The sequence below is a fragment of the Erpetoichthys calabaricus genome, chromosome 6, assembly GCF_900747795.2.
Source record: "Erpetoichthys calabaricus chromosome 6, fErpCal1.3, whole genome shotgun sequence".
NCBI classification, from domain to species: domain Eukaryota; kingdom Metazoa; phylum Chordata; class Cladistia; order Polypteriformes; family Polypteridae; genus Erpetoichthys; species Erpetoichthys calabaricus.
In genome coordinates, this window is record NC_041399.2 from 199,969,487 (window position 1) to 199,993,425 (window position 23,939).

The following is a 23,939-nucleotide window of genomic DNA, read 5'->3' on the forward strand; positions in this document are numbered from 1 at the left end:
CCGTATAAGTGAATAGCTTTATCTGAAACATCTTTCTAAGGAAATGATTATTTTTATGACACTTCAACTGACTGTTAATTTCTTCCACCTTTTCCCTAGGGAAAACTCCATGATCCAGATGGTATGGGTATTATTCCCAGGATAGTACAAGATATTTTCAATTACATTTACTCAATGGATGAAAACCTAGAGTTTCATATTAAGGTAAAGATGAGATGGGAGTTTGCTTTGGGCTTTCTTGTCAGTTTCCTGTTCATCTTCTAAAGTTCACACTTTCCCAGCCAAAGATATTTGTGTCTTTAGTTGAATTATCTTTCAATGGTTTAGCTACATTCATAATTCTAGGGGAAAGAACACTTTAGTAATTATATTCTTTGCCGACAGTGGTTTGCTAAAAATGATAAATATTATGAGAAGGCATTAGCCATTTCTTTAGGGTGACGTTCCCCAGTCTAAGTGATAGAAAACCTCATTTACTGCAGGTTTCTTATATAAGTTCCAGTTTTTCACTGTTATAGGACTTGCCACCTAATTAGAATGGTTGTAATACCCAAAAACAGAATTAGATTTTAGTTTTATTGTTGTGAAGGTAATAATGGAGATGTTAAGTTGATATATCATTTGCACCTGTTTGTGATTATAAGTTAACTATTGAAATATGAGAAGAAAATTATTTTGGGTGTGCTGAAAGGATTGTTGCGTTTCTCACCAAATTACAATAATATGTAGGCAGTCATTAAATGCAGAATTAAAGTAGAAATGACTCTCCTAAATACATTATTTGGTAATTAACAGCAAGACCTGGTTTCTGATTTTATATATATATATAAAAACGTTTTCAACAGAAATTATTGCAACATTTCTGGCAGTAGATGACCAGTATTTTGACAAAGGAGCTGTGGTGGTCAAGCATGGGCTCACCAGTAACATTTTCTATGTGAAGATGAGGATGTTGACTGTCTTAAAATTCAGTATATTTAATCCAGGAATTTGGAATATTTGCCTTATATTTGAAATGGATATTAGTGACTGGGGAATGATTAGGATTTATTGTTTAGACAAACACTAGTTTACATTTGTAATATTTTTTTTTTTTTTTTTAAGGTTTCATATTTTGAAATTTATTTGGACAAGATTAGAGACTTGCTGGATGGTAAGTTTTTTCACCATGCTTGCTGTACAATTTTAATTTAACATGTGATCTTGTACTTTGGTCATGAATTCCCAGTGTTTGTCTGTCTTCAAATTTTAAAATTTTTAATGGCACTTAAAGCTAAACATTTTAAGTGCATACTTTACAGTGACAACAGAATCTGGAATTTTGAGACATCCCTTGCCAAAGTACTTTTTCATTTTTCTTTAAAATCTCTCCCTTCACAGACTTATTTGTTTGTCCTGCCTCTTGGTAGTAAAGTGTGTCACTTGGGTTCTTCAGTGCAAAAACTCAATCAAGTATTCATTCACATGGCTGTCTGAGAAGTACTTGCTGCTGTTCGCTCTATCTGATCATTTCAGAAATATTTATCAGGTGTATTATATCCAAGTGAAGACTCAAACACAAATTATGTTTGAATCCAGTTGGTGCCAACAATCCATATGACTGCGTATTTAATGTAGATGAATTTTAAGTGTTTTATTTATAGTAAATTGGCTAGCCTAAGTACCCTTGGAGTCATTAAACACCTTAAAAAGGAAACACCTAGAATTCTCCTCTTACCTCCCCTCTGCTCTCAACTTTTGTGTTATAGGTCTCTCAATCAGAAGAGAGGCTTGTCTGGCTGATGTCTCATATTTTATATACCACAAGAGAATGGGAAATAAAAGGGAAACGATTGCAGCTAAATTGCCATCCTTGGAAAGCTTTCATACAGCTCTGACACAGTCAGGCAGCACATTATTGGCTATCAGAAAAGGGGACAAGCTTAGGACACTCTGTAAAACCATGCTTGATAGTCGTCATGGAGTCGTGTAGTTTGTCTTGCCCTAGAAGTTCTATTCGTGTAATTTGACATACTCTGATGATGAGATCAGCAACAACAGTTGTCAAGTTTGACATCCCCTCCGACTCTAAGTCATATAACGTGACACTAGTATTATAATATGTGTCTTACCTTACAAAGACTAAACCATCAATGCACTAAATTCAAATATGTGCATCAGTTGTATCTTTGTTACTGCGAACATCATGAAATGGTGGCTGACCAAGGACACCTGTTACTTGTGTATACAGTCGGCCTTTGGGACATTTCTGTGCATGCTTTTGGAGAGCCCACCAGTGCATGTGTACTGGTCCTCTGCTGACTAATATTCCCCTACTGCCAGATCTTTCTCCTATTAGGCTTGTGTTTTTTATTTCCCGTGATATTTATTCTGGTTAGCGTTAATAGCAGCACAGATTTTGATGCTGGAAATCTTCAGAGTATCATTGGTTCAGTTTTTGAAATCATATCTTCTTAATTTAGGCTTTATTGAGCTTTCTGTGGCATAGTTAAACAGGTTAACTGGATTAAACATTGAAAAATGGTTCTCTGTGATGCAGCTGGTTCAGGGTTGGGTGGCCAGTTGTTAGTGCTGTTACCCTGTTTCTTAACTCCTGTTTTCCTTCTTCTCTTGAAAGCCTGCTGTAGGTGCTTGTACTTCCTGCTCTCTTGGGCTTAGGCATCTATTTGCTGCCACTCTTCAGGTTCTTTTTCAGGATTTGGGATGGCGGGTGGATGTTTGCCATCCCTAATCCTCAGTGGTTAGGAGTTTTCTTTCTATTTGTTTAAATTGTATGGACTTGTTTCACATTTTCTCCAACATTTTATCTCGATTTAAAATGTTATTAGACTGAAAAGAGTTAACATTTCTATATATACACATTTTTTAAACTGGTGTCATTTTTCCTTTTATGCAGTTTCAAAGACTAATTTGTCTGTGCATGAAGATAAGAACAGGGTACCTTATGTGAAGGTAAGAGAAATATGATTTTAGGTATAATTTTCCGCAGCATTAACCAAAAATGTGTTTAGAGAATGAATCACTGAATGGATTTTGAATCAATGAATGATTTTCATTATATATAAAAGGCAGTAAACAGATATTTGAATATATTTACTTGTGCTGGGATGGTTTGGTGGCAGTGGTGACTGTCTGTGGTTTGAGTGTTGTATCCATGTCCACATTGATTTCTGATTTGTAATCTGTTTTTTCCACACATTGTTCTGCATGTTAGAATTATTGGTGGCTCCAAACCTTTTGTATTTTTTTTTTTGTGTGTAAACAAGCTTGAGTGTGGTCTGCAACTGAGTGTCTTGTCCCGAATTTGTTCATACCTTGTGCCACATGCTTCTGGGACAAACCCCAGCTTTAACTGACCATGAAAAAGTAGACTCAGAAAAGGAAGGGGTCATCCCAAAGTAAGATGTGTATTTTAGTTGTGTTTTAGGTGTTGATACATGATTATAGTTTTTCTCTTTTTCCATTTAGGGTTGCACTGAACGGTTCGTTTGTAGTCCAGATGAAGTTATGGATACAATTGATGAAGGAAAATCTAACCGGCATGTAGCAGTAACAAGTATGTATAGCTTTGTTTCTGTACAGTTTTATTTTAAAGGGAAGTAGGAAGTCTAGTTCAAATTAAACTTCATGTTGATTGGGACTGTTTTATAGTTTTAAACTAGCACATCTAGATTTTGTATATGTAGGTAACAGTGGATGTTGCTTTGAAGTAATCTTTATAAGCAAATAATTTGGATAAAGTAATGAGCATTTTACCCACTTCAAACACTGCACAGTGTAGCGAAATTTAAATTTTGCATTAGATTGTTGAACCGGATGTAGATGTACAAATTGTGGAATAGATTTAACAGATGTGAGGCTTATTTTTATGTGCATTATAATTTGTTATTTTGCATTTTTAACTTTATACAGTTTCATTATTCATGAATACATTGTGAACATTTGCAGTGCATTCTGCTCTGTATATTAAATATGCATTTTAGATTAGTGAGACTTACCAAATTACTGTTTTGATAGATAAAAGCAGAGCAATATCAAAACTCAAACAATGCATTTATTGTAAGCTGGAGATTATACAACACTTAAAAAAAAAAGTACCCCTTTGGAAGTTTTCACGTTATAATTATACAACAGGCAAATATAGTGGATTTAATTTTTTTTTTGACTGTGATCAATGGAAAAATGAGTTTTATTGTCAAAAGTGAACACAGATGTCAATAAAGTGGTCTAAATTTATTACAAATATAAAGCACAAAATAATTAATTGCATAAGTATTCACCGTCTTTAATCTGATGCCCCTAAATCCGCACTGGTGCAGTCAATTGCTTTTAGAATTTGTATAATCAGTTCAATGGGGATCACTGTTCTGTGGTTTCAGTTGATTTCAGTATAAATACTCATATGGAAGGGCCGTCTTCTGCCGAGTCAGAGTGGTGGACTAACCTACTCAATGAAGGTAGAACACTTCAAGCAACTCTGTGAAAAGCAAAAGTCTGGGAATGGGGACAAGAAAATTTCCAAGTCACTGAATATCCCTTGGAGTTAAATGAAAAAATGGAAAGAGTAATGCACAGCTGTAAATCAACCCTAGAGCAGGCCATCCTCAAAAACTGAGTGATTATGCATGAAGATGACTAGCAAGGGAGGCCTCTTGAGAGCTCTGCACGGGTTACAGGTTTTAGTGGTTGACATTGGAGAGTCTGTGCAGGCAACATGTGTTACCCAGGTGCTTCAGCAGTCACAGCTTTATGAGAGACTGCCAAAGTGAAAAACCTCAGCTAGATTTTGCCAGAAGGCCCCTCGGAGGCTCTGAAGTCAGCTGAAAGAAGGTTCTATGTTTTGATGAGACCAAAATTGACCTTTTTGGCTATCAGACTATAATGCCATGTTTGAATATTGAACATTACTAATAAAGCACACCATCCCCACTGTGAAGCACGGTGGTGGCAGCAACCTGTTGTGGGGATGCTTCTCTGCAGCAGGCCTTAGAAGGCAGGTGATGGTAAAAGGAATGAAGCAAAATACAAGGAAATCCTAATGTAGTCTGCAAGTAACCTGCACCTTGGGAAGAAATTTGTTTTCCATCAAGACAACAACCACAAGTGTAAAACAAAGCTATGCAGGATTGGTTTTAAAACAACAGTGTTAGTGACCTGGAATGGCCGAGTCAGAGTCCAGATTTCAGTCTAATTGAGTATTTGTGACTGGACTTGAAAAGGCTGTTCACTCTGGATCACCATGACACCTGACAGAGCTTGAGCAGCTTTGGAAAGAACAATGGACAGAAGTGGCAGTGTCCAAATGTGGAAAGCTGAGAGAGAGAAAGAGAGTCCTGTGCACACAGACTCAAGGCTGTCATGGCTGTCAAAGATGCATCTGCTGTATACTGACTTGAAGGGGGTGAATAACTATGTGCTGAATTATTTTATGTTTTTTATTTATAATTAGTTTGGAACACCTTGCAGAGATCTGTTTTTACTTTGACATTGAAGAGCCTTTTTGTGTTGATCAGAGTCGAAAGAAGCCAAAGCACATCCACTGTGATTCAGTGTTTTATAACAATAAAATCTGAAACTTTTCAACGGGATGAATGCCCCTTATAGGTACCAAACAAGCAAAACACAAAAATCAGCCTTGAAACAATACACACCTGCAAAAAGGGAAACGCAGAGACTCGGAATATAATTGGTAGTGTTTTTTATTCAGTAGCTACTTCATATAATTTTGTAGCAGATAAGAAATCCATAGAGGCCAGTTTGCTGAAATATTATGTGCAAAGGTGTTAGTTACTTGTCAAGACTTCAGCAGCATTCCTAGAATTAAGACCATTGGGGACAATTTGAATTAGTAAAGACATGCTAACTAGCTAATATTTTCAGGATAGATTTTTGAGATTTCTTACAGCAGTTGCCTGTTTTTTAAACTTAGTTATATTGGGCATTGGACGCTTTCTTAAATATGAAGTGTCTTGAAGTGGGGCTGTGAGACTCATTTTCAACAATGTTTATAAAGCCAGGTGTATTTTCAGAGCAGCTTTCATGATACAGTAGAGGTATCTTGACTTGATTTGTTTACGTTTCAGATGAATAAAAATATAAACTATGCAATTTTTTACCTTATTTTTTATTCTCAGATATGAATGAACACAGCTCTAGAAGTCACAGCATCTTTCTTATTAATGTAAAACAGGAAAATACTCAAACTGAACAGAAACTTAGTGGAAAATTGTATCTTGTTGATTTAGCAGGAAGTGAAAAGGTAAATTATTTCTTTGGCTTTTTAATGTATTCAGGTATTTATTTATAACATTGCTTCTTCAAGACATCCATGACCATAGCAGCTGGGTGTGGTGTGGCATTGTTCTGCTCTAGGGACAGATTATGTAGCAGGTGTCCTGTCACTCATGCCAGGGTTGTGTCTAATTAAGAAAAGGCTCCTTGCAACGTAAGCCTTTTGTTTCCTTTGTGTACAAGATTGCCTTAAATATCTACACACTCTGCTTTGAACTCAAACTTCTTTTAGTTAAATCACTGGCCTGTTGTGGAACTTTACCAATAACCCTTTGAAAGTCAAGATAAATATCATATGCGACTCTGATTGTTTGCTTTTTGTTGCTTCCTCCTAGAAATTCAACATATTAGTGAAACACAATCTCTGTTGTCTAAACCAGTGCTGATTGTTTGCTAATACACCCGATTATCATATGTGTTGCCTCATATTATCTGTCATAATTGCTTCCTTTAATTTACCCATGATAAATCTTAAACTTACTGGCCTAGTTACTAAGGTCTGCCCAATCACATTTTTATATAATAGGAAAACTTTTGCTAGCTTCCAGTCTGAAGGAATTTCCATCATGTACTGTGATTTTTTTTTTTTTTTGAACAACATTAATCAGGTGTTTGTTCATGTATTCACTAACCATACACTCAAAGTACTCCATGGTGTTATCTAGTTCAAGCAATTTATTTGACTTTAGCCTTTTTTTATTTCCCAAACAGAAATTCTCTCACTACAATTTCTAAATCCTGAAGGAACCTCCTTAATAGTCACTGTAATTTCTAGGAGGCCACTAGACTTATGAAGACGGATGTGATTCTCAAATGACAATATGCATCTTGGAACATCTCATTAAAATGCTTGTAGCGAAATGCAGCTTAACCCATCGCTGGAAAGGCTACACCCACAGGACTTTTTCCCCAAGCATCCATCCCCAGTTCTTCCAGTCCGTGTAGTTGAAACCACTGTGGTTTCAGCGCGAGAGCAAAAGAAACTGAACAAAAGACTTAACTTGAAATAACAAAAAAAAAAATGCTGTAATTAATTCAAAGGCTGAGCAGGTACCTGAAGCTTAATTATTAATTTGCACATTGTAATGAGTGAGGTGACAGAAGAAACAGACACTCGCGCACACATATGTAAGACCATAGCACACTTTGAAGTGCTTCTGTTTGTTACAGTATACTTTCATTTTGACTGTTGCATCAAGATATGGAATAACAAAAGCAAATAGAAGCATTATGATCTACTAGCCAACCACACCGCATAATTATGTATTGATGGGTAAACACTTCCTGAAAGACACAGTTGTCCAAATGAGGTGGGTTTGAGGATACGACTGTAAGTGAATGAAAAGATGGAACTCTGGAGAGAGCAACATACAAATGTCCGTGACTGAAAACTGGAGGACCGCCACCGCGCCCCCACCTCCCCGAGCGAGGGACGGGGCTGGACGGCGCTCGGGTGCGGAGGGCGGAACAGGGGGAGAGGGGAAGGACGCTCAGGGAGGATGCCTACTCCACCCCGGCCCTCCCGCCTCTCCAGAGAGAGGGCAGGGAAGCGGGCCATAGAGATAGCAGAGACAAAAGCGACTGAGGCGGTGTTTGGTGAGTTGTTGCGTCCAGGCACATGAGCAAGCAGTGCCTCGAGAGCCTCTGTCGTTCGTATCCCATGGTCGGGCGACTTGGTGGATTATATATAGAAAAGCAGCCGGAACTGAAAAGAATAATGAAAGGTCAACGTGGCTGAGAGCTGCATGTGGACTGTTCTTTTCGGTTACGACGCACAACCGCGTCTACCATCGCAAACTGTTTTACACGCTGCATCCGCGACAAACCTGCTTCTTCTTAGATGGTCCTGTAGGAACATGGAAAACGTTTGTCTACAAAAATTCATACCATACTCCTTATTCCCCGGCTCGCATCCACTCTCGCTGTCGAGGCATTCACACTGCCTGCTCATGTGCCTCCGGACGCAACAACTCACCAAACACCGCCTCAGTCGCTTTTGTCTCTGCTACAGTCCACATGCAGCTCTCAGCCACGTTGACCTTGCATTATTCTGTTTGGTTCCGGCTGCTTTTCTATATATAATCCACCAAGTCGCCCAACCATGGGATACGAACGACAGAGGCTCTCGAGGCACTGCTTGCTCATGTGCCTGGACGCAACAACTCACCAAACACCACCTCAGTCGCTTTCGTCTCTGCTACCTCTCGGGCCCGTTTCCCCGCCCTCTCTCCGGTACACTCCAGTACATTGCGGTGAATGCTGGTAACAGTCAGGCGGGCGGTTGGGTGGGCAGGCGTTCTCATCCCATGGTCTTAGAGTTGGTGGGCGGGGCTCTGTCTTGCATGCTCCATTGTTGTCTTGTGTGCCTTAGTGAATTATATATATAGATAACAAACTATGAGTTAAAGTACTATGGCTATATTTTGTCATGGCATATATGCACTTCCAATTAAGACAGTAATGTTAACATTCTTTAGTTATCAGATTAAACATGCAGAGGTGGATGGTGTGCATCCTTCTTCTGGTGTCGTTAGGCACATTTACTGATTGTGTGTTTTTAGTTTCAAAATATCCTCTGGCATCTCCTATGGCTCTTTGTTATTAACTCTCTTAACAAACAGTCATTTTCACCTTGTTTTGACAGGGTGTGACACCTTGTTTACTTCAAATGTACATCTTGCATTAGACATTTTCACAAACACACTTCCCAATTCTTTCCACACTACATTGACTTTGACACTGTCATCGTAACTGAACAACAGCAAGCACACATGACCCCTGCTACGACATATCGTTCACTTCTGCCACTAGTACATCGATGTCTTCAAATACAAATGTAAAAACTGATGTTAAAGAAATGTTTATTTTTAACGTGTGATGTGCTCTCTACCTTCTGGACCCATATTTATATATTTACTATGGGTCATTTTTGAATGTAGGCAGTTCATCATAATCAGACACTTGCTCTCTGTCTGACCAGTGTAACAAGAGCGCCGTCACTCTGCAGCTGAAAATCACTCCCCGTTCTTTGAGGGCCTCCTTCATGAGGCATTGGATTAGTTTAGAAATGTGACAGTCAGTGAGTCTTCTATTTGTCCCCACCCAGTTTTAAGAGAAATTCACTCATGGCTGTCTCCAGATGTAGTATAAATATTATATATCTGGCTCAGTGAGACTTGAAGTCTACTAGCTTCTCCATGTGTGAAAATGCCAAAAAAATGCTCCTTACAGCACTGATAGCTAAAAGTACTTTTGTCTAAAATGTATCAATCTGTGGAACATGTTTTCTATATGTAATTAAGGGAAAAAGAGCACACAACTCAAGGTTCAGTCAAAGATATCCTCATATAAGCAATACACCACTACAAAATTACAAACGAAAATGTCATCCAGCTAAAAAAACACATGCAACTTTTTTCCCCTACATGCATCACTTGAAGTACATGGTATGATGGAAAAGCAAAGATCTGGAAGCCTGTTTTACATTAAAATTAATGAGTCCTGCTAAATAAAAAAAAAAATTGTGAACTGTTTCCTAGAGAGAGTATTTAATTTTTTTTCTAGTGTAGAATAATATGAGACATTGCTTTCCTATTGAGATATGAGAGGTAGATTAGGATTCTTTGCTTTATGAAGAAATTTTGTTTAGTATATCACAATAGACTTTTTCTTACTTGTACCCCTTCTAATCTGTTGAGCATTTGATAAATCAATCAGGCAGGAATCCCTCGCTAGCTGTTGAGAAACAGGGCAGATTGTCTCCAAGTGTTTAACCTGATGTTCTTCGCTGTCCAAAGACGAGTAAAGCAGTGCCTTTTATTAATTGCTTAACCGAATGAAGCTTTTCAAGTCAATCTGAGGTGCCGCCTTTTGTATGACAAGCTCAAGTGAGTAGCCTTCTAAATGCACAGTGCCAAAGCTCTGTACACAAAACGTGTTAAATATGGATTTTTGCAGTTCTGACAGTTACATGATGCGCTGAGGTATTTTTTTCCATTTCCTTACACTTTAGATGATTCACTTGGATTCTTCAGATAACAGGTTGCAAATTATTCATATATTTGCTTAAATTGAATGCAGTTTTTGATTTTGTATAGTTAGAGTGTACTTTTCTTCTCTGGTTGCTACAGTAATGGTTGTCTGATTACCTCTTCATTTCATCTTCCTGGGCTCAGATCCCATACCTGATGATTGCCTATGTAAAGTCTGTGTTCCTCTCCGTATGTTTATGGGTTTTTTTTTCTGGACAGACACATTTTCCTCCCACAAGGTAAATTCATTGATCTGTCAACATCTTAATCATCACGTAAGGTCACAAGCTCTGTGCAGTGACTAAAAGAATGAGATTTCAAGTACAAGCAGCCAAAATAATGTTCCTGTGCAGGTTTGCCAGGATCACTCTCCATTACAGGGTGAGGAGTTTAGTAATACACAGGCTCTCTAGATGAGCTAGCTGGCGTGGTTTCAGCAATTATTTCAGATGGCTCGCTTGGGAGAAGGTCAAGAGCCAGACCCAGGAAATTCTGTAGAAGTTTGAATTATATCTCTTAAATGTTGTGGGAGCATCCGAGTATCCTTCAGGAAGGACTGGAGGAAGTTGATAGGGAAGGGGAATCTCGTCAGCTTAGCTCAGCTTGTTGTTATCCTAACCTTCACCAGAAAAAAAAATGAAAATGATCATGGTGGCGATTGACACAACTCAGGGCTTGGGTGCCTATAGATTTTCATTGTACCAGTCTCTCAATGACCTTAATCTTTTGATGAGTTTTCTAGTTGTTGTAACTGTTCTCCCTGCTTATATTTTTACAAATGTAAGCTTTTAAAATTATATTAAAGCACATCAGTAAAAGCACACTGAATGTCTCAATTATTTCCTCAATGCTTTGCCTTTATTTTAGGTAACAAAACTGCAGACATATTGCTTGGAACACAATAATGCGCTAAGCAGCTTCTCTGCTGGTTTGTTATTTGTATCAATATTTGTTCACTTAAATATACCTCATTTTTAAAACTGTATAATTAGTAGGATAAAGAGGCCATAGCAGCCTGATTCAAGATAATTAATTCAGTCCCTTGAGCTTAGGTTTGTAATTAGAGTGTTGATTTCTTAAATGTGTTAGAAAAGCATACTTAAGGTCATTTGGAATTCCGAGTTTCAGCTCAAAAACGGTAAATCAGGAGGTATCTCATTAAAAGAGTTGTTTAGTAAGTGACACATTTCTTTTGAAATAAAAAGCTACAACACATAGTAGAGTTTGTCCTGTTTTACATAATTAAATTTACATATTTTTTTTTACTTAAGCAAATCTGTGATGAAGCAGGATTGTTCTTAAGATGTAGTTGTGATTGTGAATTATGGGTGTGTGTGTTTTTTACATGCAGGTCAGTAAAACTGGAGCAGAGGGAGCAGTGCTGGATGAAGCCAAGAACATTAACAAGTCTTTGTCAGCCCTTGGAAATGTCATTTCTGCTCTTGCAGAATGCAGTGTAAGTGTGCACTCTTGTTCTTATGACTTGTAGAAATATTACGTGGGAGCATTCATAATACATTCCACTTCCGCTGTTTAGTCTTGTCATCATCAAGCCTTACTTAACCCTCATCTTATTTTAAAATTAATGTTTAGAGTTTGACCTTAATCATGGAAATCATCACCAAATTATTAACAAATGAAAAAATAATTCCACTTTATGCCTCATTTACTTAATGGCTTGCTGTTCAACTTAAAGTTAACTTTAATTTTACATTTAAAGCTATTTTTCCTGCTTCGGTATCTTGGTGATTTTTTTAACTCAGCTGAACAAATGTAAAAGAGAGGCAAGCAATTAAAAATAATTTCAAAGGAATGGTAGGTGTAAAAACAAAAGGACTCCTCCCCACCATTCACTGTACTGTGCCCCATGTTTTGGAGGAAGGTGTTAATAAAAAGGATAAATAAGGACGGTGCATGGACACATGAGAAGATTACAACCCACCCAGAGTCAATTTCCTCTCATCTCCTCCTTATTCTTGGAGTAGGATGCCCCATTAATCTGGGATGTACAGGGTGAGGCAGAAAGGACGGACGTTTTTTACAAAATCACAAAATTGTTAATTTTTTCTTACAAAGAAATTTATTGAAAGATTTGAGTTCATATTGAAATAGCATTTGACAAAATCAAGTGTGGAAAACAACATCTCCCATGTGGTGTCCGTTATCACTGATGCATTTCTGAAGGCATTCATGGAAGTTGGCCTCCACTCTTTTCAACATCGCTCTGTCGATTTGGGTGACTTCCATGCGAATGGCTTCCTTCAGTTCCTCCAATGTACGGGGCTTATGCTCGTATACATGTGCCTTGAGGTGACCCCACAAGAAATAATCGCACATGGATAAGTCAGGGGACCGAGGAGGCCAATGAATGTCACGAAACCTGGAAATGAGGTGACCAGGGAAGAGAGGGCAAATAACATCCATTGATGCTCTAGCTGTGTGGGCTGTCGCGCCATCCTGTTGAAACCACACACGCCGAATGGGAATACGGTTTTGTCGTAATTCAGGTAAAAAGAAGTTGTTTATCATCTCGATATAGCGCTCCGAACGATTACTGAGGCCAAGTTCAGAAGAATGCTTCCGAGCAGATCGACTTGGACTGTGCAGCAGGGCTAGTTGTATGCTTTCCACATTTTCAGGGGTAAATGCCATTCGTGTAGCCCCCGGCGGTCTTTTGTTCATTAGTGTACCTCGTGTACGAAGTTCTTTAACCCAACGTAGGATAGTGTTACGAGCGGGAACAGCTTTATTTCTGTGGATATTGAAATAGCAACGAAACTCATGCTGAACTGCGGTAATAGATTGGTTGTTCTTGACAAAGCAGTCGTATGCAAAAACGCAGTGTTCTATCGTCCACGGCTCCATAGCTTCAACTAAAAAGAAAATAAAAAAATGCTAAGACCTCGCAAGCCTAACGCCACCTACCGCACATCTGTCACTCCGCCTAGTGGTGAGTTCTAGCCATTTCAAAGTTGTCCGTCCTTTCTGCCTCACCCTGTAGAAAGCTCAAGAACTAGTTATATTGTAAAAAGGAGAGCTCAGTAAATTGACAAAAAAATACTGGGAAGCTTCCAGGCACAGGCCATCTTTACAAAGAGAAGATCATTTTCTGAATAGAAGAGATGAAGAAGTATATGGGAAGAGAAGGAAATGGCAGTAACGATAATTGAGCAAACAGTGTTAGAAATGAATGACCAGGAGGAAGAGACTGAAGGAGAATTCAAAAACGTGTGGGGAAAAATGTGCCTGGTGCATATAAATAACAATGATGGCAGCATGAAGTATTGGCTAGTCCTACTGCAAAATAACTTATGTAAGATCAAGACTCAGTAGAAAGTTAAACTAAATATGCTGATGATCTGATTATTTGGAAGGAAGAGCTATCAATCCAGCCGCTGATCGGATGGTGCATGTACATCCAATGATATAATTCTAAATTTGGCATGGACACCTCCACCATTTAGCCTGTCGTGAATAAACATGGTGACAGTTGGAGTCAACAACGTTTGCCTTAATTTAAAAATCTACATGCCAACATATCCAAACAAATCTGTCAAGGGAATGAAAGGAGAAGAGGACTGCTAACAATGAAACTTTTAAATGAAGCTCAATAAACACAAATAGACTAACCGACCCACTGCTAACAGTTGCTCTAGGAACAACAAATTTAGATTTAGATAAGTCCATAACACAGTACTGAAACTGTTCGTATACTCACTGAGCAAAATATTAGTACCACCTTTACACCTGCCTATCTATGCAGATATGTAATCAGCCAGTCATGATGCAGGTACAGGTCAGAAGCTTCAGTTAATGTTCACATTTAACAACTGAATGGGAAAAAATGTGATCCGAGTTATTTCTACTATGGCATGATTATTTACGGGCTGGTTTGAGTACTTCTGTAATTGCTGATCCCCAGGGAACTTTAATACACAGCAGTCTGTAGAGTTAGTTGGAATGGTGTGAGAAACGGAGACACTTTGTTGGTGAGAATGGTCACAGGAGAATGGCCAGACTGGTTTGAGCTGACAGGAAGGCTACAGTAATTTAGATAATCACTTTGTACCACTGTGGTGAGCAGAAAAGCCTTCCAGAATGCACAACATGTTGAACCTTGAGGTGGATTGGCAACAACAGCAGAAGACCACGTCAGATGGCACACCTTTCAGACAAGAATAATGGTGTGGGAATGCTTTCTTGGCACATATGTTAATACCAGTCAAGTCATCTCAAACTGGTTTCATGAACATAATAAACAGGAAGAAGTTTTTCTTCATACAGAGAACCATAGACACAGAATAACTTTACAAAGTAGTGTGGTAGAATGTAGGACTTGAAGGACCTTCAAAACTCGACTTGAGGTTACTTTGGAAGAATTAAATGGATTGGATAGGCAAGCTTTATTGGGCTGAATGGCCTGTTCTCGTGTAAATTTTTCTAATATTCTAATAACAGCGAGTTCAGTGTTCTTTGGTCACAAAATGTGAATCTAATAGAATACCTTTGGGGTGTGGAAGAATGAAAGGTTTGCAGCATGAATGTGCATATGATAAATCTGTAGAAATTGTGCTGTGCAGTCATGTCAACACGGACCAGAAATTCAAAGGAACATCCCCAGCATCTTGTGGAATCCATGCCATGAAGAACAAAGGCCATTTTGAAGCAAATGGAGGTGCAACCCAGTATTAGTATAGTATGCCTAAGAATTTATCCCGTGAGTGTACGTTGACAAAGTATTAAAATAATACTAAATAGTTTTCATCCCTTGTAACAATTTAAATTTTTTATCAGAAAAAGATTTTTACCCATCTTTTGAAAACGGATTTCAAGTTGATCTTTTCTTTTAATTTCCCTCTTCTGGACAACTTCCATCTCTTACTTGTGCATTATTGTTTTTAATACCTGTGTTTTTATAAACCTTATTTGCATTGGATAAAATTATGTAAATATGATGCAGAACTGAATTTTGAAACAAAATTATTTAAAGTAAGTAGTATGAATATAAGCTGCTACAATCTGGATATTATATGATTACTAATCTAATAACTTGGCTAACATGACCAGGGATTGATAACTATATTTAGAAGAAATACATCTTTTTTTTTTTTTTTTTTTTTTTGCAGACATATATTCCTTACAGAGACAGTAAAATGACAAGAATTCTTCAAGATTCGCTTGGTGGTAACTGCAGAACAACCATAGTCATTTGCTGCTCACCTTCATCCTATAATGAAGCTGAAACCAAGTCCACGCTTATGTTTGGTCAGAGGTACAACCTTGATTAACCTTGCTCCTCAATTTCAATTATGTTCACTCTAGCTACGTTCATGCATTTAAATTCAGCCAATCACTAACTTTCTAGAGTTATATTTTTAAATAAGTGGCAAGGGGTGGGAGCTGAAACAGTTTGCATCAAAGAAGACCTGTCGGTTTTTGCTTTATTTCAGAACCTGACTCTTAAAATATTTTAAGTTCAGGCTGTTTAATTCTGTAAAGTCTCTTTTAACCAGTACTAACCTGTTCTTAATTTTTGCACCTTAGAGCCAAGACAATTAAGAATACAGTATCAGTTAATGTGGAGCTGACGGCAGAACAGTGGAAAAAGAAATATGAAAAAGAAAAGGAGAAAAACAAATCATTACGAAATACTATACAGTGGCTTGAAAATGAACTCAATAGGTGGCGCAATGGTGAGTTTTACACATCCAAATTATAAATGACATTACTTGCTACATAAAACATTCTCAAACCTTTTTAATTCATTACAGTGACATGGGAGCTGGGGTATGTCCCAGCAGCATAGGGCACAAGGCAGGAACCAGCCTTGGATAGGAACTCACTGACATGCACAAAGTCAGCCACAGCCGTGCAGGGCTAAGATGAAATCATCAGTTAATCTCACCCAAGCGTTTTAAGGGATGTGGGAGGAAAAATGCATACGGAGATGGGGACAACATGCAGATTCCACATAGACAATGACTGGTCATGGGATTCAGCCCATGGGTTAAGACAGAAATATAAGTTCTACACCTCAACATTTGTTGAAAGTAGAAAAAAATTAAAACTCTCCAAAAGGTATTGCTAATTTTTCACAATATAATCGCTTTCAATTTTCAATAAAAGGGAAAAAATTATCATTGAAAATTAAATCAAAAATGTATTTTGTTTCCCAAGTTTTCTTTATCAAAATACTGTTTTCAGAGAGTAGTATACATGCTTGCAGCATTGTTTTAATGTGTTCAAGAGTGCAAGTGATTCCTATTAGCAGTGCTGCAGTACATTCACATTGCTAAATATATATTTGGATGGTATCTTTATTACTCCAGACACTATTCTTTTTTTAATATATTAATCTATATTTGTTCCAGATACTGTAAATACATTGCAGAACTTATATGACATTCAAACACGTTTCATTAAACCAAAATTACAAGATTTATAAAGTCTGTTAAATCACAATTGCAAACAATCCCATATCCTGCATACTGTATCACTGTACTATAAAATATGTAAAGGTAAAACATAGGGAACCCTCCACTCTCACCCAGAACAGAGAGCAAGTAGTGATAAAATAATGAGAGAACGAAGACTAGCCTCTTACGAGTTAAAACAATAGGAGGTTAGCAGAGACAGAAGCAGGAGCTCAGTGAAGGTCATTTGAAATTACATTAGTGAAATTTTGCCAAATTCTAAAGGATCTCTGCACAGTTTCATGTAAAGAAAAATCTATTTTTTTTTCATCTTAAATAATACAAGACTTCATTTTCCCATTGAGGTATGGAGAGTGCACTAGGATTTTTTCAGTTAAGAATCAAGAATTTTTAGAATTAAGAGATGCACTAACAATGTAACATAGGAAATAATGGTCAGTTTATTGCCAGATAATTTAAGCTCATCTGGAATAATGTTTTAAGAGGATTTGCAGTGATTGAAGATCACACACTATCTGATGGATAAGAATTTTTTTTTTCCGAAAATACCTTTAATTTTGGATAATCCCAAAACATATGTCTGAGTGTAGCTGAAAGTACCTAATTTAGGGAAGTGCCTTTGTTTAAGAAATGTGACAAATACTGAGTAGTAAAAATATTGGGTAAAATTCTCATAGCTGTCCCAGATATGCTGTTTTTAATTTATCACCACAATGGGTGATTTTTTTTCTTTTTTCCTTTGTAAATCTAGAAGTAAAAAAATTTTTGATCATTAACTCTTAAAGAGTGGAGGCAGCATAAAAGGTTTCCTTCTTTTTTTTTTTTTCTTTCTTTAGGTGAAAGTGTTCCTGTGGAAGAGCAGTTTGATAAAGAGAAAGCAAATGCTGAATTTCTTGCCCTTGATAATGTGGTTAATGATAAAAATGTTCCCACACCTGGAATACCTGCGGTTAAATGTACTGATGCAGAGAGAGAGAAGTTTGAACAACAAATTGCTAAACTATATAAACAGCTTGATGACAAGGTAATTTTTTTCTTTTGCCATATTTTTTAAGTTGTGAAATTTAAACTATGTAGTCAGTATGTCCTATTAGCCTCCAACCCATCTTTATTGTTGTAACACCTGTCTGTGGCAAACATTATATCAAGGTGTTTTACAATTTACAATCTCCCATCTCCTTGTTCACCTGTTTATCACATAAGATTTAACTGATCACACTGTGAGCAAATAACAGTAATTTAATTGTCAACATTGGGTATAGAATATAAGTCCTTATATGTTATATCGCAAAATGTGTAGTTATTTTCATGCACAAACCTCAGATAAATTAAGTCATGTTCAAGTAACTAATTAATAGTAGTAGTTAAAAAAAAAAAAAATTATTTTCCAAAAGTTTGGTAAAGATCGACAAGCAGTGTACACTCAATGTAGCATCTCCTCAGAGATGCAGCGTTTAAACAGCAAAGAATAAAGTTGGTCTGAAAACAATGCCTCCCCTTACTGGTCTTCACTGCCTTCATAAAGTAACAAATTTTACTTGGTACGGTATATACTGCTCAGATTTGAACAAGCATGTGTATATAATACTTTCTTCAGATTTTTTTTTTTTTTTATTAATATTTTTATTTTATTAATTTTCATTGTAATCATTCCATACAAACAGATCAATTTATAACCCAACAAATTTGAAGACAAATCAAACCCCACCCCTGAGAAGGAGAGCTTAGCTAAAGGAAAATTGCTTTAAGCTTTTTAATAAGGCAACATTAGACAAAAGAAGGGGAGAAGTAAATATCTATATAAATAAGAGATGGAGAAGGGAGTTAAATGCAATAATAGTTAATTCTCTTATTCTAAAATAATATTGATTAAATCCTGCCAAGTTTTGAAAAAATTTTGTACAGATCCTCTAACTGAAAATTTGATTTTTTCCAATTTCATATAATATAAAACATCAGTTTCCCACTGACTTATAAGAGGAGAATTAGGATTCTTCCAATTTAATAAAATAAGTCTGCGTGCCAAGAGTGTAGTGAATGCAATCGCCATTTGCTTGTCCTTCTCCAATTCCAGTCCATCTGGAAGGACACCAAACACAGCTGTTAGTGGGTTAGGAGGGATTGTGATACTAAGGCTGTCTGAGAGGCACTTAAAAATTTTTGTCCAAAATGATGTTAGTTTGGTGCAGGCCCAAAACATGTGACCCAGTGAGGCAGGAGCTTGGTTGCAGCACTCGCAGGTTGGATCCTGGCCTGGAAACATTTTGGACAGTTTTAAGCGAGACAGATGAGCTCGATATATAATTTTTAGTTGAATAATTCTATGCTTTGCGCATATAGAACTCGAGTGAATTCTCTGCTTTGCTACCTTCCACTCCTTTTCTGATATATTGATAGCTTTCATTATTTTTATCCTCTCTGTTAATTTTCAAATCAGCTATGAAACATTTTATAGAAACTAAGAAAGCTGTTTTCCTAGGAATGACTGACTGGTTCACACATACTGTATGTCAAGAGTTGTGAAGAGTTAATGAACAGGATAAAAAAAATCCTGATTAAGGAGCTTGACTGCATCTAGAAGGATAAGAATAAACAAGTGCATCCTTAGATTGTGAGCACACACATAAGACTGGGGTTGGAATTCTGATTTACACCACCATAAGTGAATAGTGCATGACAAAGTGGCAGCCAAACCAAAATACATGCACTTCCACTTCTTACACCATGTGCCGTTTAAAGATGCTGGTTTGTGAATTATTGTGCCACCCTCCCCCTGTAAAAATTAGTTTTGGCTAGAATGGATTACTAATACAAAATTAAAAGACAGCTAGATCTTATGTTATGAATCACTTTCACACATTAAAGTTGTATCTAAAACAAAGCTGTCTAAATAGAACATCGTTGATGCTTTATGCAGTCTTCTTTTGTAAAACAATGTCGCATTACACGCAGCTTTTAATTGTGGGCTGTGTCAAATTTTCCGATTGTAGTCTCGTTGCTGCACCGTGTCAAATTACACAACTGTAAATTGCAGCCCACGTCACATTTACCGACTGAGAGCCGATCTTCCAACTCAGTCATGCTTGCCCCTTTTTGTGACAGCCAATAGCATGGAGCTGGAGATGAATAAAGGATTATTAGCTGCAGCGAGTTCAGCAGCAATCTCTGCCCTTTATTTTTTCCATTCTGTTATGTAAAATACATTTATGTAAAATACGTGACCTCAGACAGATGAGGTTTTCTTTTGTTTGTGAGGTTCATACACGTGCTCCTTATTCTTCGTCACTACATTCTATGCATTGTATATCTAGCTGAACACTCATTGGTTCTCAGCTCTCGCATGTAAAGAGCCCCCCCTCTGACCAAAGAGAAAATCAAACCTGTCTGAGTTCATCGTAGCCAGTCACAGATTAGTAGAATGCATTTTGGTGATTAGTTCATCTTCTGCTCAGTTAACTATTCACAGTAACAGATATTTTAAGCAATGGTGAACCTCCTTGTTGAAAAAAATCACAATGGAGTCCCATGTTAGCTGCAATGTGAACATAGCCCATTTTTCTTTATGTGGTGTTATTTGATTATTGATCATGAAAGCTAGCAATTTAGACAGTGACAAGCTTTTGAAACAGTTTTGAAAATTTAAATCTTTATTGACTACCTGTGGCTAAATAAAATTTTTTAAAACATATTTAGCAATTCTTCAAGAAAAATCTGAGTTTCTGAAATCAGGAGGTAGGGCCAAATATTTTGCACTAGCTTTTGCTCCATGGTCCAGAAGAATGTTTTACCAAAGCTGATTCACTTCCCTAAGACCATAAATTGTGATTACCACTTCTGCTGCCGTCTAGTGGAGAGCACCAGAACTAAGCACCAAGCCTTTATTTTATCATGGCAGTATAATCTCTCTCACTCTATGTACATTATTAAAATCCAAACAAGGCACACATTTTGGGCCTGTTAGTCCAGTAGCCACCAAGTAGGATTGTTTTAATAATTTTCTATACTAGTTTAATTATTTGTCAGACTCACCATTCTTTCTGTCTTTCTTTAAGACAATTTTATTAAATTATGCTTAATTCTTTGGAATAATCAACAGGATGATGAAATCAACCAACAAAGCCAGTTGACTGAGAAACTGAAGCAACAGATGATGGACCAGGAGGAGGTAAGTGATTTCAGTAATGAGGGCTTTTCCTATTTTCAAGAGTGGAAGATTGTATAAAGTCTTGTCTTGTCTATACAGATTCTGTGCTTTTCAGTTTAGTTAGTCTTTTGATATATTTTTTTTGTTTATTAAAAGCCTCCTTTTACAGTTTTATGTAGGCTAGCAAAATGCCTCTTGAAATGTCCGTCCTAAATTATGGAGCTGTTTGCCAATAGCTATACTTCTAGTTTATGCATTTACCAACTAATTAGTGTAATGTTTAGTAGAGAGGAGCAAGTTTTTGCTCTAACTGGATTTATAGAAAATAATCTGACTGTTTAGTGTTTGTGGACAGTGTAAATGTAATTGATAAGCAAAGACATAACTGTGAAGCTGTGACTCAACTGTCAATGGTTATTACTTTTACCCCCCAGTTAATCAAGCAAATTACTACAACAGCAGGTTGAAAATAAAATATATATATATATAAACTGCATTAGTTTATAAGTATTCATTTTAAGCTCATATGTTCTTTTATATACAAGCACATCCAGCAGTCACTTTTCTGGGTTTTATCTTTTTTTATCTGTGCAGGATATTCTTATTATTCTAGTAGCAATCATAAAATCTGTCATAAAACATAGTGTGAAACTTAACACCTGCCCAGCTTAGTACCTAAGACAGTAAAAGTAATTTACAGTACAGATTGCAGTGCTTGTGTGAAAGGAACCCAATTTTCAGGATGAAAGATGTCAGTATAAGTAATATACCAGGGCGGCTGTAAATATGGACATGGTAGAGTCTTACATTCATATTTTTGACATCCTTCATTAAGGTAGAAAAGAACTGCTTAAACTAAGTGCCCATATTGACCTACAGTGTACTTTATATCATGAAAAATATAGTTTATTAGCTTGAGTGGACATGCATCAGTTACACCTCTGAACTTTCAAACAGGTAAATCATACTGTATGAACACTAGCACATGGCCTCCACAGTCTACTCCATATTAATAAAGGAACTGTCTTCACTCCTGTTTTTAAAGAAGCATGCAGATGTTAGGGACGTCCAAGTTGGATGAGTCTTCTTTGAATATTTGAAAAATTTTGACAAGAACAGGCTGTCCAGACCAACAAAGCTTACCAGTGCTATCTACCTAATTCCTCTAAAATAACATCGTCTTGTATGTAGTTGGTTATACTTGAATAGAGAGATGGAAATATCAGATCTTACACAAGCACATCCTGATGCAACAGTCATAAATACTAAATTGTTGAGGAAATGGGTCTGAATAATTTGTCTGATCACAGGGTTTTAAGTGTTTAACAGTTTTGTATTTTTATGTTTATTTGGAATTATGTAAAACAGCAGTTCAAACTGAAATTTTTTCTTTATAAAAGTCAGAAGCTATATATTTACTTGATTTATTTTTCCCTTCCATTTAGAAATGAAGGTTTAGGTGACCAGCTCTGATCTTGATGCGTTCACATAGATGCAAATAAGTGTTTCTTTTTTTCTTGTAGGGAGTTTAGCTGGCAAATGTTATTCACACTGTTAGTTTAGACATTCATACCACCTCCCTTAATTTTCAGCTTACTAGATTTTAATTTTAACCTTAAATTATGGTATATATAAACTGTTTCTGCTTCTCCCACCTCACTTCTCTTCAGCTTTTGGCCTCATCTCGACGTGACCATGAGAATTTGCAGGCAGAACTTAATCGTCTTCAGGCTGAAAATGAAGCATCCAAAGAGGAGGTTAAAGAAGTACTCCAAGCACTTGAAGAACTGGCAGTCAACTATGACCAGAAGTCTCAGGAAGTGGAGGACAAGACTAAGGAATCAGAAACACTAAGTGATGAGCTGAATCAAAAATCGGTAAGCAGGAAGAGATGAAGCCAAAATTGATATTATAGAGAATAGTAGTAGCTAAGCCTGATTTTACACCCATCCGTCTCCTAAATGCTGAACCTGTAATCAATGCCATAATTTGTGTATTGTAGAATTGATGATTTTGGTATGATTAACACCGTTGCCTCGTTTATTTTTATAGACAACATTAGCATCTGTTGATTCAGAGTACCAGAAACTAAGAGAGATGACTAACCATCAAAAGAAGCGTGTGACAGAGATGATGTCCTCTCTCCTGAAAGACCTGGCTGAAATAGGAATTGCAATTGGTAGCAATGATATCAAGGTATCGTCTTAACACTTAAAGATCATTCAGTTTTTTCTGTATTTGTTTATAGAATTTAACAGGGGAAAACGGCACATTCTAGAGTATATTAGGTACATAGTCAAATCGGAAGCCTTTCTGAATGATTTTATCAATATGCTCTTCTTTAAATGTCATTTCAAATAACTTAGCATAGAATCCTTTGTTACTTGGTTATTTATTTAAAATATATAATTAAAACATAACAGTAGATAATGTGTTGATTCCAGCAATTCACAACAGTGACAATTCAGCACTTTTTTAAATTTGCAAAATTAAAATACTCCTTTTTGTAATCATACAAGGAACGTTCAAAAAGTTTCTGCACTTTTGTATTTTCATTGGAAATGGTGAAGGCGAGAGTAGTAGTAATTGGGCATTAAAAAGTTGGTACGACGGTGGGAAAATTGTATTGTTAAGGAAGGAGGCTATGTACAAAAGTGATGTAATTTGTTTTTGAAATTCTTTTGAACGTCACTCGTAATATAGCTAATGCATTTCCAGATGGCTTTGGAAGATATTATTGCAAAGTAAAGCCAACCTGATGTAAACATTTATGTTAAAAATAGAAATAAAACGAATATTGAGCAAAATATCAATTCTGTCAGCTCACAGGAAAAAAAAAGCAGTTTACTGTTGTTATCCTATTCAGTCCTGGTCTGAAGACCGAGAAAACCTGTACGTGGCCCACCAATTGATGATCCCGATCATACATGGCCATGTTAGCTACCTAGCTAGCAACAGAGAAGAAATGATGGTTAAGTGCTAACGCCGTAATTAACAGCTGTGCTAATTTACATTCTGGGTTTTTGGCATGAGGAGCCA

The 23,939-nt window shown here is 36.9% G+C and overlaps 1 protein-coding gene across 1 annotated transcript in view; it reads left to right on the forward strand.

Annotated features, from left to right (window-relative positions):
- Positions 1–23,939, forward strand: part of LOC114653791 (kinesin-1 heavy chain) — a 100,253-nt gene that overhangs the window by 46,752 nt on the left and 29,562 nt on the right. Inside the window, exons 4-15 of the mRNA XM_028804308.2 lie at positions 100–204; positions 1,105–1,153; positions 2,897–2,952; positions 3,469–3,556; positions 6,135–6,259; positions 11,674–11,778; positions 15,449–15,594; positions 15,867–16,015; positions 17,593–17,780; positions 20,853–20,921; positions 22,571–22,777; positions 22,953–23,096. Of these exons, the coding sequence (XP_028660141.2) occupies positions 100–204; positions 1,105–1,153; positions 2,897–2,952; positions 3,469–3,556; positions 6,135–6,259; positions 11,674–11,778; positions 15,449–15,594; positions 15,867–16,015; positions 17,593–17,780; positions 20,853–20,921; positions 22,571–22,777; positions 22,953–23,096 (1,431 nt within the window). The remainder of the gene's footprint in view (positions 1–99; positions 205–1,104; positions 1,154–2,896; positions 2,953–3,468; positions 3,557–6,134; positions 6,260–11,673; positions 11,779–15,448; positions 15,595–15,866; positions 16,016–17,592; positions 17,781–20,852; positions 20,922–22,570; positions 22,778–22,952; positions 23,097–23,939) is intronic.